This window comes from Pyxicephalus adspersus, chromosome 5, assembly GCF_032062135.1.
Source record: "Pyxicephalus adspersus chromosome 5, UCB_Pads_2.0, whole genome shotgun sequence".
NCBI classification, from domain to species: Eukaryota; Metazoa; Chordata; class Amphibia; order Anura; family Pyxicephalidae; genus Pyxicephalus; species Pyxicephalus adspersus.
In genome coordinates this window covers 66,185,496-66,200,942 of record NC_092862.1, presented here as the reverse complement: position 1 = coordinate 66,200,942, position 15,447 = coordinate 66,185,496, and the positions used below count along the sequence as shown (strand labels likewise).

Sequence of the window (15,447 nt, the reverse complement as noted above, 5' to 3'; positions counted from 1 at the left end):
TATGGGACTTGACTACCTTGTTCATATCCAGGTTCTTCCTGCCTGTGCAGCCTGAGCTAGCTCACAAGGCCTAGAGTTCAGAGAGCCTGGTATCCAGTAGGTGGCTGGAAGCTGCAGAAGAAAGAGCTCCACAAAGACTGTTGCTGAAGAAAGTTCTCCTCTTTTGAGTTGTATTTTCCTTGTTTAGATTAGATAGGGCTACTGAGTGAGTTAGCCAGGAGTCAGGGGTACTTTATTTGTTGCTCTTTTTGTTTTGGGGGGGGGGGGGGGGCAACTCAGGCAAATGCCTCAAGTTTGCACTCCACCCCCTGCCTGCTTTTATGGTCACTGCCTTGAGTGTGAGCACCTTGGGGTGCTCACATTTGGTGGAGTATGCAGGCAACTCTCTATCTCTATCCACTGCATGCGAACAGGGGACCAACATGGTGCAGCAGGGAACAAATACATCAAGAGGCCCTCACAGCAGCAGATGCTCCAAGAATGCAAATATCAGACAGCAGGAGTTCCAACAGGAGATCTGTCTACTCAGTGCCATGTCTGAGGTATTGCCCCTGATTCATCAAGCAAAATCGGATTATCGGTCGCGCATTCGTATTAGCGATCCGGAATCGTGCGCGATCGCGCTATTCAACAACTGATCTCACCATTGTGCTTAGATCCTCCTTAATTGCGCAGCTGAAATGTAATTGCCTTAATTGGCAGATTCGCGACCCCTATTGCGCATGGCAGGAATCCGGCCAGCAGATTCAGGATGCGAGTGTACGCGCGCACTTGAGTCCCGGACCGCGGTAATCCGCGATCGCTGGTCGCGCGTATTATCGCGCTTCCAGCGATCGCGGATTTCAATGATGAATCAGGGGCAATGTCTTTATTGAGTGGGAGTGCTCATTAAATCAATAATCAAGGACCCTTGCATGATCATATGGATACTTGTGTAGTCCCCTAACCACACTATCAGCGGGAGGTCTGGATGCTTCTATTCCTGACTCATAGGCCCAGCCCCCAGGACTCAGCAACCATTGGACAGCTGACATGTCTAGAACAATGTTGATTGCTTCCCAACCATGCGATCACTGTGGGTTAGTGATCACAATCTAATCATAAGAATAGCACTGCTATGTTAATTCCTCTCTGCCTGTCATCAAACTTATTACACAGTGCTGTTACTAACTGTCCCTCAGTGGAGCTCACTATTCGCTGTTCATAACACAGTCTAAGGACAATTACCACTATGACTTTATGTTATGTATGTTGGAGGGAGCAAACACAAACAGAACATAAAAATGATTATTACAAGTATTACAAGTATATTATGGCACATACTTACCTGTGTGCAGCCATCCAGCAGCAATGATAGGTCCAAGACCTGTGATTCTGTCATATGCACATGACATGTATTGGTATGCTGGGTTACCAATTATTCTTAATGGCACCTGAAATGCACCTTACCAGAACTGCAGCTCAACCAGGGGAGCTGCGCTGCCACTCATTTTGCAGTATGCTGTACTTTAAAAAGTACAGTGCGAACTTCATTTCTGTGCAATGTGGCAGGGCTGCCTCTTAAAATGAAAGGGCTGCTGATTGATTTGTGTGTGAGTTTTGAAAAAACTATGAACACAGTCATAGTGGTAATGACGATTACAGTAAATTTGTGTGCATGGAATGAGATGAGTAATAAATGTGTCACAGAACTGCAAAAACTGGTTTGGTAAGGAAGGGATTTTAATAAAATTGATCTTAAGAAGCTTAGGAATGTATAGTAATTCCAAAAATAATATCCTTTCCTCATCTCTACCTTCCCACTAATCCTAAATGTCTAATCTTTTCCAAGGCAAGTGGTGTCTCCTCTAAGACAGATCCTCAGATAAAATGTATATACACATTTATACACAGAGAAGCACGTCGTCACTTTTATATAATTATCTTTTTATTATTTGTCTTGATGTGTGAACCAAGGAAGTCTCCTGTGCTACTCTGTATAAAGAAGAGTGTTATGTAATATTAGGTACAGAGGCCTGAGGTGAGTTCTGTTCATGCATTAATCTGCACACTCACAGTGCCCGAAAGAGTGAGCGCTGCATAGGAATCCAATCCAAAAAATGTAGCTGCAAGTGGGGGACACCTGTGCCTAACATGTCCTAAACTTTCATCACTATGGCATCATCAGAACAAAACTCTCTGCCCATCAAAACCCAGTGTACACATACACTGATTGCTTCTAACACCTGAACCCTAATTTCTCTGGAATGGAGGTCACAGGTAATCAAAATTATAGGTGCAAATGGGGGACTACCAACCCCTAACATTTCATCATTATGACATCATCAGAATATAAAATTTATATATGCTAGTTGAGCACCACCGTATCTCACCTGATATTTCAGATACCTGTTGGCACTGTCTTATTCCTAGGGGGTCCATGTTAAATGTGTGGTGGGAATGCCCCGCAATACATTGATTTTGGGATTTAATTATCCAGATGTATAATGAGTGCACAGGTTCTCATATCCCCTAACAATCCTAAGGTTGTTCTTTTTTCCATAATTCTGGGGCCGATTAAGGCAATTAAAAAGGATGTGTTACACCATTTCCTTACTGCAGTTATAGTTCTTATCCCTAGATCAGGGGTCAGCAACCTTTACTATCAAAAGAGCCATTTTGCCTCCTCTTCCACTAAAGAAAAATAGTCTGGAGCCGCAAAACATAACACAGTTTATAAACTTTTAAAAGTTTTAAAATTTTTTTAATTTTACCTGTTACAACAAGTGTGCATGTGTAGGCCTACTTTGAAATAAATTAAACACTGAACTATGCCCCTAGAAGCTTCCAACGTATCATCCTTTTACTGGAGGCTTCTAACGTAACAGGGTAGATTTTTTTGATGGGCAGAGTTCTTTATGATCTGACGATGCCTTAGCGATGAAATTTTAAGGGGTGTTAGCCACAGGTGTCCCCCATTTGCAGCTTTAGTTTTGTTCACCTGTACCCCCCATACTTGAGTAATTGGGGTTCAGGTGCTAGAAGCCTCCAGCAATGTGTAACAGGGTAGATTATTTTGATGGGCAGAGTTCTTTATTTTCTGACGATGCCTTAGCGATTCAATTGTAGGTGGTGTTAGCCATAAGTGTCCCCCACTTGCACCTCTATTTTGGTCACCTGTACCGCCTCCCCCCCCGTTCCAGAGAAATTGGGGTTCAGATGCTAGATGCTTCCAGCAATGTGTAACAGGGTAGATTTTTGTTGATAGGCAGATTTTTTATGAATTTTTAGGAGGTGTTAGCCACAGGTGTCCCATACTTGCACCTGAAATTTTTTTCACCTGTACCCGTTTCCAGATAAATTGGGGTTTAGGTGCTAGAAGCCTCCAACAATGTGTAACAGGGTAGGGTTTTTTTGATGGGTGGAGTTTTTAGGAGGTGTTAGCCACAGGTGTCCCCCACTTGCACCTCTAATTTTGTTCACCTGTACCCCCTTCCTGTTCCAGAGAAATTGGGGTTCAGGTGCCTCCAGCAATGTGTAACGGTAGATTTTTTTGATGGGCAGAGTTCTTTATGTTCTGATGATAGCCTAACAATTAAATTTTAGGGGGTGTTAGTCACAGGTGTCCCCCACTTGCACCTACATTTTTGGTTTTGTACATCTCCCCATTCCAGAGGAATTGGGGTTCAAAGGAGGGGGATGTCATTGTACACACCCATTTGTACACGCCCCGTGGTAGATTTATTTCACTGGTAGATTTTTTTCATTAGAACACCGGATAGGGAATCCCCCTCCTCCGCAGTGTCTTGGGAGGAAGGGGATCCCCCATCAGAGATCTCCCCGCGGCAGCCGAAGGGAGCCACAACAAGGAGGCTGAAGAGCCGCATGCGGCTCCACAGCTGCAGGTTGCAGACCCCTGCCCTAGATATTGGAAACAAACAGCAGGCCCCACGATTAAGGAATGACTGACTAAGTTGGATAAAATTACACAGATGGAACAACAGATAGCGGATGATGATGATAGATCTGAACAATTTAAAATTACTTGGGCTGTTTGGGACTGGTTTAAAGAATCACATCAGTTTCTCAGGTATCTAAATCAATCGGATTTAATAAGGTCTGTGTGCCATTTTGCATTTCATATCCTTTTCCCTTCCATGTTTTTTCCCTTTTCTCCCTCTCTACACCCCCCCCCCCTTTTTTTTTGTCTTTGTGTGATGTCTCTCTGTTATTTTTCCCCCTATTTGTTATTTCGGAATACAGCTATTTCATAACAGTTCTTCATGGGATGCGGGAGAACGGTGTTGTGTTTTCTAATGCTCCAACTAAGTTACTAATGAAACAGTCCTCTCACCTTGTAGATCTGAACTTTCTTGACATAGGACTGGTACTCCTGTTTAATTATATTGTTACATTTCCGGTTGTAATGTATCCTTCCCCATTCCTTTGGATGGATGGTTTGATTCTAAGTTATTTTTTTCTGTGTTTCCTTGTAAACTGTATCTGTGTATACTTGCAAAATCTCAATATATATATATATATATATATATATACACACACACATTTGGCTTACCAATGCATCTATCTGCTTTTCCAACCATATGTGGACAAACAATGTACCTGTCTGCCTGCTTTCTAATTACATGTGGGCTAACTATGCACCTGGCTGACCTTTTAATCACTGGCTACTCTTTGGTCCCCATATGGCCTGCCAATCCACTTGGCTGCCTTTCTATCCACATCTGGGCTACCAATGCACCTGGCTGCTCCTTGTTTATCTGGCCTGCCAATACACATTTTTGCCCTTGGAGCAAAACTAGGATATCTCACTCCAAATACTCCTTGCTACCACACCAAAGGAAAAAATTCCCATATAAATCATGACCCACTCCCCATTCCATCTCCTACTTTGCTGTTGGGAGGAAATGATCGATAATATCCATCCATGCTTTCACCTTTTCATATGATGCATCAAATTTGTTTCACACCACTGGATAGAAATTAATTAGGGTAAGCAGCTCTGATATGTCCACCCTTGCAGATATTTTTGTCATTCTTTATGGGCAGAGGCGTTGTCACCTGGGACTTCCTGTCTTAAACACTCTGCAGTCGTCTAGACGTTCTTAGCAGTTTTAATCCCTTTCCATTAAAATCTGTAGAGGAGCCAACCTTCCCCAGAAGCTACAAGGAGTGTCTGGATCACCACTAGATAACACCCCTGTACAATGTACACCCCCGTACAATAAATGGACTCATTCCTTCCAATCCTATCTATTTTTATTTACTGTCCAGGGAAGTTATAGGGATTCAAGAAAGCTGACAATCGGACAGTTATGTGTAACAGGGTAGATTGATTGATGGACACATTTTTTTATGTTCTGATGATCGTATAGGAATGAAATTTTAGTGAGAGTTACCCACAGGTGTCCTCAACTTGCACCTATAATATTGTTCCAGAGAAATTGGGATCAAGTATTGTTAGTGGACAAGTATTTGTAATAGGGTAGTGCGTTTTGATGGGCAGAATTTTCTGATGTTCTGATGATTGTATAGCGATTTTAGGGCATGTTAGCCACAGGTGTCACCCAGTTGCACCTACATTTTCAGTTTTGTACATCACCCCATTTCTGGGAATTAGGGTTCAAAAAAGGGAAGAGGACAGGAAGCATAGTATGATAGTTATAGTTTGGTTGGTATACGATTGTATGTAAGTGGCTCCGGAGGTCTCCAGTTTGCATTTTTAATTTTGGGCTTCTAGGTGTACTTGCTTTTGAAACAGCAACCCCCAATGCTCAATTTGTAAATTTGTTACTTCAATATCTTGAAACTATTTGAAGCTTGGGAGTTCAAATTTAGGATACTAATAGCTATACGGATACCATATATACCCTGAAAATTTGAAGTCATTACAACAAACACTTTAGGAGATATGAAGGATTAAACAGGGTGAGTAGTAAGGTTGCAGAATATGACAAGAGTCCTGTCACATACACAGCTATCAGACTGTGCTACCGATGACGTATTATATACGCCCACTCGGGTGGCTGATTTCATTGGCAGTAACACCGGAAAGCTGAGCCGTGTCAGTGTACAGAGGGGCGGGGCGCAGGGCTGGAGCTTGTGAGCTGACTGCAGCCTGTGGTTGGTTATCAGTGGAGCCGCTGCATTCAATCTCATGGACGAAACAGGAAGCAAATAGCCGGCCAGTAAAAGAACATTAAATTGGTCATCATCAGTCATTTACCTCTTCATTTGCATTCTCTGCCTGCTCACCCTGTCACATCAGTACAGCTCCACTGACATAAGGCAAAACCCCAGCTTCCTGGACAGCCCAGCACAACTCAGTAAATATCACTTCCTGGTTTCTAATACGTGTTTAATGCCATCAGAAATCAAGGGCATTATCAGTGCCATCACAGCAGCCTCATACTGCCATATATTACAGGTTCATTTATTGCCTGGGGGTGTCTAATGTTGTTGTGTGCACCTATGCCATGGCATATCTTTAATGGGATATGGTGTTTGTTTTATTTCTTTTATGCTTGGGATCCTGCTGGCATTTGATCTTTGTTCCTTTGTGTTTGTCATTTTATTGATCTATGATTTTTCACCTGCATCGAGCTCTATTTACTTGTTACACATTTCCTCAATGAAACACACCCATTGACGTGTCACATTCTATTTAATGACTTTTTTTTCCTTTTCTTTAACGCAGTAATTGTTCTTTCCTGTTCTATGGAATAGAAGGGCGTTAAGCACCACTAGTTACCTGATCTTCCCCCTCCCCGCCTTCTCAGCTTAACTCCTCCGGCACCTGTTGTTCAACCTGTCTTACCTGTCCTTTCCTCTTTCCTCAGTGCAGCTTGTGAGACATCACTGAGATCACACAACCATTTCCCTCTCTCACCGAGCAAAGTGACCGTGTGAAGTATGGCATGCAATCAGGGAAACGGATCTAGCTCCCCTTCCAATGGCGGCAAGTCCAGGAAGGTTGCACTCATTACTGGAATTACAGGCCAGGTGAGACTATTGCTTGTTGCTATTTTGAAGAATTAGATACAGGGCTTTAAATGGTAATATTTTTTATTGTATGAGATTTTAACTAGTGATGTGATTTGATTCAATAAAAATAATAAATGTATCACTGAGTAGGTCAGTCTACAAATCAGAGAATAATCAGGTGATTGCTGGTTAATCGCTCTGACAGCATTAAACATAAATGTCAGGTAATCAAGCTGGATGTCCTGTCATTTTTTTCTTAGCTTTGGCTAGATAGTGGGGTTGGATTATGACACTGTCAGGTTCTTCCTGCTAAATAGCAATGATGTCAGCACTCAGGAGTTGGAAACCCTTTTAAAATTGAAATAAAATCCCAAAACAGACAATCAGGCAGGATTATAGTGCAGAAAGGGACAGGTGATGTCCCTTCCGTAATAAGTGTTCTTACCTTCCTCCCAGCTGTCAAACTTTGCTGAGCTGCGCATAGCTCAGTGTTTGTAGCCAAGGATGCCAGGGAATGTAATAATGTCTGTGCAGGAGTTATATCAACTCAGGCAATCCAGATGGCCAAAGAGTGTATTTAGGTAGATAAAGAGGATGAAGATGGTGGTGCCCGCGATGGAATGGGGACAGGTGAGTATCCCAGGTTTAGTTCTGCCTTAATGTGGTTCCATTCCAACCATCACTATGTTTTGAGGGTGCATTGGTGCACTTTATCAAAGCAGCAAATTGAAATCACAAACTTCCTTGTTTGTTGCATTTATAAAGGGGACCCCTGCGCCCCTGAAATACAGTGTTGGTGGGTATAGAACCACAGTACAGGGATTTGCAAAGTAGCATGGATGATGACATCTTTGCTATTTGGATTTGTCACTGTTGTCATGCACTCTTTTTATTAGGTGGGGAGTTAGGTCAGGATATTATATAGTAAATTTAGGATCTTCTATCTGGGGCTCCATTAAGTAGATGTTTTCTCTTTTACTGAACTATGTAAAAGATTTAGGTTGTAAAGGAATGATGTTTAAAAAAAAAAAAAAAAATAATGGAGTTACTTTTTTATTTATTAGCAACCTACAACGTGCATGAACAAAAAAAACAATGAATTCAAATCAACTCGTGGTGTGTCCACATTTTGCCTTCCAACCTAATTAATTTAAACACACACACACAATTTGGGGGCATTATGGTCGGTATGCAGCCTTTGATGTAGGTTGAAGTACATATTTTATTTAAACATATTCATATATGTAGAATGAATGAAAATGGTTGGAGAAAAGCTCTACTAATAAGCTGAGGTGGCCAAACACTGCTCTTTAGATAAAATCAATAGATACATGCTTGCGGGATGGCAGGTCCAAGTAGATCAATAAGACTTAGGACGGTCTAATGTATTTAGGGGGCATCAGCATCTTTGACTTGGCAAAAACCAGTGGGACCCTCATACATACAAAGAAGTATGGTTAGAGGTAGTGTACATGGAAAACACTGCATCTAAAAAAGGTCCAATGATTTGCATAGATATTTAAAAACATAAAAAACAAACATGCAGGAAAATAGCAGCAGGTGCACTGAATGATAACTTCAAATTTTCAAATATTTGGCTTTACCAGAAGGTAGTATGTCCCCTAAAGGGCAGGGGAGTGATAAAAGAGTGTCTTCAGGCCTGAAGAACTCTCCGAGTACATGTTCTTTGCATAGGCTGATACTCATCAAGCAGTAGTATCAGAAATTCAGTCATTGGTCTTTACAACAGGACTAAAGTTTCTGCTCTCCATCTGTCAAAATCCCTGGGCTCAGCGTTGGTTGCCGATATACCCAGAATATCCCGGCTTCCCTTCAGTTGCCAAGAATGAATAAACTCCTGCGTGATCATGCAGGAGTTACATCTTCCTGGCCCAGCCAATCAAAGTGGGTGAAGAGAAAAGGGAAGAAGATGGTAATGGGTCAGGGGAATATAAATAGGGTTTAGTTCTGCTTTAATTCAATCAGAAACAGGAGAAAGTAAGTTCAAATCCACATTCATGTAAGAATTGTGGTTAGTTCTGCTAGATGTAAAGTATAACCTAATAACTAACATACTACTGAGTTTCATATTTCTGCATGCAAGTGTACCGGGAAGTGCTTCTGAAAACAAAGGTGAACATTCCACATAAAAATATACATCTGGTTAATTTACAAACAAAAAAACTATAACACAGGGTTTTTTGAGATCATCCCCACTTTAGTGGCAATGGTTTCAAAATACAAGAAGTAAAGTATCTAACAAAGTCACAGACAGCTATACCAATCTATATGTGTAGTAGTATGTCCTGTATGCATACCTCCTTGCCATAATAATTTGGATGCCTGGCGTACTGGGTCTCTGTAAATGGCTTCATATGATGAGGATTGCCAGTATGATGCAGCCTAACATATATAATCCAGTTCCAAAGCTTAGGGCCACACACTCAAAATGATAGACATGAACTCTCTCACTTTGAGAAAGGGGAACTGCATGTCTCTAAAATGTTTGAAACTGTTGATGTGACCGCAAGTAATTATTTAAATATTCATACTTTAGTGGTAAGAAAATAAACTAATTGGAGTTATTGTCTTCTCCACCCTAATAAAAAATGTATCTTTTTTCATGTGGCAAAATTGTCACAGGAGCAGTAAATGAGGAAAGATCTCTCATGGAATCACAGGAAGCATGTTCTAATAATTTCCTAATGTGGCCAAAACCGAAGGAGGTTTGGCTGGTTTATGCACATGTGAAAGCAAAGCATTTCAGTCTCATTATTTGGCTGAAAGCATACCCTACCAAATGATTTTAAACACTGTGTGCCACAATGCATAGCATGTGTGATTGTGTTGCTTGCCTTATAATTGTATTTAAAATGAATAGCAGCACACCCATGTCTAACTAAAAGAGCACATCTCCTTGAAGCAATCTCTGAATTTGTGAATTTCTTTTACTTTGATTCATTCATTTGGCAATTCTTCAGATTGGATAAATAAAGATATACAGATATATTGGGGGGGATCATTATTTATCTGACATTATCTAATTTGCTTTTTTCAGTGATTTGCAGGTAGATTGGCTGCCTCTACAACGGTACATTTTTTTGGGACTTAAGGATGTGCTGAGTTTGACAGGTTTACCATTTTATGTTATGTTTCATGTTATGAGAGGGGAATTATTTTAGCAGTGTACCTACTGGGCATAAACATAAAACACTAAACAAACTCCTTCACCCAAGTCACTCCACAGGTTCAGCACAGGGCTGGTGTCCAAAACATCTGAAAGCTGTATGAGCTGGAATTAGCATAGTGGAGGATCCACAACCTTTCAGTTATTAAACAAAAGGAATGCTAGCTCAAATGATCAAAGGTAGCACACAGTGTGAACGAATGTCTGTATTTTGTAACCTTTGCTGATGGGACTATTTCTCTTCAGAACCAAACAATTTACAACAGGGTGCAGTTTTTACACTTGGAGTTTTGTATTTTCTGTTTAAAAGTTTGCCTGTCCTGTCCTTTTTAAGTTAAAAAAAAAAAAAGGCACTGAATGGAAAATTTGGAATTTGTGTCTGAAGGTAAAAAAATGTTTTATATATATATATATAATCACTGCCACTCAAAAGCTTGGGGTCAGATATATCCTCATTTTTTAAAGAAACCAAGTTGTTTTGTCTATTAAAATAACTTAAAATCTGTCAAAAATACTTTCCAGCTATTGGTAATGTTGTAAATGACTATGACTGCTGGAAATGGCTGTTAACAAATGGAATATTTGTTAGGGTACCCATTATCAGCCACATTTAATCTTGAGTTTCAATGGAATGCTGTGTTCACTAATAAAGGACTGTTAGTGTAATCGGTTAATTGATCATTAGAAAACTTTTTTGCAGTTATCTTAGTAAAGGTCAAACAGTTACACTGAGAGAGATGAGATTGTGCATGCGCAGAAGGAGCATTTTTCCACTAAGGAGAAAGAGATACGGATCTCGTGTGCGTAGTGAGATCAGTTCTCTTCTGTTCCCCCTTTGCATTTGGCTACGTCACCTAATCTCACACCTGTGGGGTGCAAGGTCAAGTGACGTAGCAAGAAGAGAAGAACGAAAATGGCGGTGCCCGGTGCTTCCTCCACGCCGGGAACAGGCCCCGGGCCATTGAGGGATCTGCAGGATTAAGGATAAGTGTGATTTTCTTTAGTTCCACTTTAGGTGGGAGAGCTAAGCAGGATGAAAAGGACATTGAAGAAAGAAGGCTATTAATCTATTTTATAACCACCTCCTAGATTGTAATCTCTTCGTGGCAGGGTCCGCTCCTCCTGTGTCACTGTCTCTATCCATCTGTCATTTGCAACTCCTTATTTAATGTACAGCGCTGCATAGTATGTTGGCGCTATATAAATCCTGTTTGATAATAGTAATAATAATATTAATAATATTACCACCATGCAAAACCCTTTGGACAGCACTTGATAGAAGCCAATTTAATCCTGCAACAGGACAATGACTCAAAGAACAGCTATAAGCTATACAAGCACTAGTTAATGAAGAAGCAGGCAGCTGGTATCTTGAATCCTTTTTTTTAGGTTTTTTAAGTGAACAATGTGTGATGCAAGGAATTCAAGAAACTCTTCCATAATTTTTATTCCTGCCCTTTCTATATGTGTGGCCCTTACGCTGTAGGTGTGCTGACATCTTCCTTTTTTTTTTCTTCTAAAGATGATCTCTGGTCATCTTGATTTGCGCACAGACGCATTGAAGTTCATTCATTTTTGGCAAGCACAGGGTAAGCCGGTTTTGCCAGCAACCAACACTGAGCCTTTCCCCGGCAACCAGCGCTGAGCCGAGCATATGTTAAGGGGATACATTGGAGTCACACCTGGGTCACTTATTTATAGCGACATGCTTCTTCTTTTGTGTTAGCTTCATAAAATTATATTAATATAATAAAGGTATTATTTATCTTTTAGCTTTTTACAGTTTGATTTAGATTTGGAATGAAATTTGGAAGTTTGTGCACTAGTGATACTAACTAATTTTAGTATATTTTTATTGAAAATATAAATTTGATAAAGCTATGCAATTGTAACGGGAGAAAGAAAGGTATAAGCATAATATATTTCTCCATGATCCGTTCTTTCAGAAAATATGGTTTGGTGGGTCTTCTGAACATTTTTTACAGCTGTGAAAGAAATAAAGAATAGCAAAATTGATCCAGGGCCTGGCAGCGAAAGTGTTAAAGATTGCTATTTGATGATTAGATGATTTAGTTGATTTAAAGTGTTTTAAGTGAATTAGCAAATTTTAATAGAGAAACATTGATTTTGAAACTTTGGTCACAAAAAGATTTTCAGCATAGGGTGGTTAAGGTGGATAAAGAAAACATGAATAATAAGGTGCTACAATACATATTATTTATTTTTTATTAAGGGAAGTACCAAAGTCGAAAATTTGTAAACTGTATAGGGAGAGAATGGAAGGACAAATACATTTCCTGTGTAGTTTAAGCTTAGCTCGAATAACATCTGTCAAGTGTTTCATTGTTATTTGTTTCCTGGTTTCTGTTAAATGTCCACTTTTATTTTCTGCTGATGCATACGAGCTAAGCTCATCCCAATAAAAGTTTTGTGAGACAATTATGTCAATATCTGTATTTTAAATGGAGAATAGTGTATGATTGATGTGATGGTAAGAAAACAATTTTGAAAAAAGAAATGTTTAACTTTCAAAATTATAACATAGAATAGTTATGACTACATTGCTTTTCACATCCTGACCTAGTAACCTGACGACCTTGTGGCTTTACATGTGAGTAAAATAGGAGTGGCAGAACGTTCTGACATTTCCAATTCTTTAGATAACTCAAGTTAAAGCTGTGTGCTGGGTAAAGAATGAAATTCTTTCCCAAGCATTACTAATGACGTTTTATCTTAACTGCTTTATGAAATTTGGGAGTGGAGCTGCTTTTGTCAAATGTGAATTTGAAATTTGACATGTTTGATGTAAATTGTTCTAATGGTTTCTAAAGATAATTTTCCTTTAAAAATAAAAATAGGTAGCTGTAAAGGTTTGACCCATGGAACCAGTAAAAATCTTGTGGACTAGGTCTTTTGACATTTGAAATTTAACCAACAGACTGTTCAGCAATAAAATAAACTTAGCTGCAATTTCTTAACTAAATTCACACCTTCTTCATATGGCAGTGGTCCCCAACCCCGGGCTGAGTTGGGGGCTGCAGGAGGCAGAAGCGCCAGAGTCCCTAAACACACACGACAACTTCATCACTCCTTTATGTTCTGAACCCCAATTTTTCCTGAATGGGGAGCTGTAGGTTTAATAAAATGTAGATGTAAATGGGAGACTTTTGTGGCTAACTACCCTAAAATTTTATTTATGCAGTGCCATCACATCACAGTCCTCCCTACACTGCTCTAAATCTAGTGACAGTGTGACAGCAGGAGCACAACCAGCGGGAATGCGGGGGTCTCTCCTCACACTGCTTACACAGGAGCTGCTGGGAATGGCAGAGCAATATATGTAAGGCACACCGGCTTCCTTACATTACTCTGCTATGCTCAGCTAGTGTGCTGACAGGAGGCCAAGCTGCTGATAATAACAGAGTAGTGAAAGCTGAACATATACTGTGCTGCTCCAAAATTTATTCTACTGGGCTCTGCTCTCAGAAAGGTTTGGGACCACTGCTTTACAGCACTGGCACCTTCACCCTGTCCTCTTCTAGTTTCGATCTGTGGTCATCTTTATTGGAAATACTGGAATGAGCTATGCTCACAGAACTTTATTCTTTCTCAGCAGTCAGGTTTGCTTGGATCTCACAGTAAGGGCTCTATTTATTAAATAGGTAATCTGACATTCCCTCAAACATTCCCTGTGGGAATCAATTACACAAGAGAATGTTGGAGGGAATGTCAGATTCCCTGTTTTATAATAAATCCCCTTAGGGTTTCTGCTTTGAAAGTAGCAAATGCTATAGGCCACTTTGAGAATCAATGGTGTCTGTTCACAATACCATGTTCTTTTTGTTACTTGATCTCTATTTTAGAAAGTAAAAGTAAATGATCACTACTTAAGTGGTATTGTAGTAAAAATGTATTCTCCATGTTTTAAAACTTTTGTTCTTTCTATAGGCCTTTAGCTCCAGCAGCCCTCCTTACACTGCTCTGCAGCTACTCAGTGTGACAGTAGGAGCCCAACCAGCGGGAGTGCGGGGTTTCTCCTCACACTGCTTACACAGGAGCTGCTGAGAATGGCAGAGCAATGTATGTAAAGCTTACACTTCTCTGCCATTCCCAGCAGCTCTGCGACCTGACAGCCATTAGCTCTCTTACAATACTCTGCTATTCTCAGCTAGTATGCTGACAGTGTGCCCCCCATTGTATTCTATGTTACCCGGCTTTTGACAGAAAGGTTGGTGACCACTTTCTTAGATAACCGTATTCCCAGTCATTTATATACCTGACCTAATACCTTGACTATACATTTATGGCTATGAGGAAAAATATCTTCGACTAGGTAGGACCACAACTGAAATGTAAAAACTTTAAAGGTTCTTTTGGGGTAAAAAGTATTATCTGATGTGGTTAAAACAGAATCCTAGGTTTTTATTGCTCCACTGAATTCTGGTGCCCCCTGATTTGTGCCCAGTAACCTGTCACCACCTCTGCCCATCTTCTGCCATCTCCTGAGCTTTACTGTTGGCCCACTAATTTAAAGAGCAGGCTCACTTAGATTAGTAAGAGGTAGTGGTCAGAAATAGCTATTCCAGGGAAATAACTGCATATTAGTGTTCCAGTGTTTAAAGCTCTTATGATTGCCTTAGAGCAGTGGTAGCCATCCGGTCCCCCGGACCACAGAAATCACCAGCTCCCAACCGTGTGTGTGCGGGGACCCAGGTGTCACTCAAAAGGGGAGAAACCTCCCCCAGAGTGACGTCATTATGACATAACCCCGCCCACTTCCCCATTGCAGATCTGAACCTGCAATGGGAGAGTGGGCGGCTTGTCTCCAGGGACACAGCCCGCCCACTTCCCTGAGCTTGAGATTTGTATGGGGGACGTGGTCTGTGGCTCTGGCTGCTACGTCCTCCCAGCGGGGTCCTTCTCCTGACCCCGCTCTGCGGTGCACTGGGCAGAGCTGTGGACCACCAGTAACTACCGCTGCGTTAGAGGGTACGTAATATGTTGTAACAATTTTCTGGGTGGCTCAGGAGGTAGCACTCCGCCCTTGCAGCGATGGGTCCCAGGTTCGAATCTCGGCCAGGACAATATCTGCATGGGGTTTGCGAGTTCTCCCCGTGTCTGAGTGGGTTTCCTCCGGGTACTCTGGTTTCCTCCCACATCCCAAAAACATGCACTGAGGTTATTGGCTTTATTATTATTATTAATAATAAACAGGATTTATATAGCGCCAACATATTACGCAGCGCTGTACATTAAATAGGGATTGCAAATGACAGACT

General features: G+C 40.9%; 1 protein-coding gene across 4 annotated transcripts in view; it reads left to right on the top strand.

The window, feature by feature from the left end:
* The first annotated feature begins 6,110 nt into the window (after nucleotides 1-6,110).
* GMDS (GDP-mannose 4,6-dehydratase) overlaps nucleotides 6,111-15,447 on the top strand; it is a 302,149-nt gene continuing 292,812 nt past the window's right edge. The window contains exons 1-2 of one of the 4 annotated variants that reach the window (XM_072411796.1): nucleotides 6,111-6,323; nucleotides 6,842-6,999. In XM_072411796.1, coding sequence (XP_072267897.1) covers nucleotides 6,910-6,999 — 90 coding nt within the window. In that variant the 5' untranslated portion in view covers nucleotides 6,111-6,323; nucleotides 6,842-6,909. Of the gene's footprint in view, nucleotides 6,425-6,836; nucleotides 7,000-15,447 lie in introns of all 4 variants that reach the window. The other 3 variants (XM_072411792.1, XM_072411795.1, XM_072411794.1) reach the window with 3 other exon arrangements.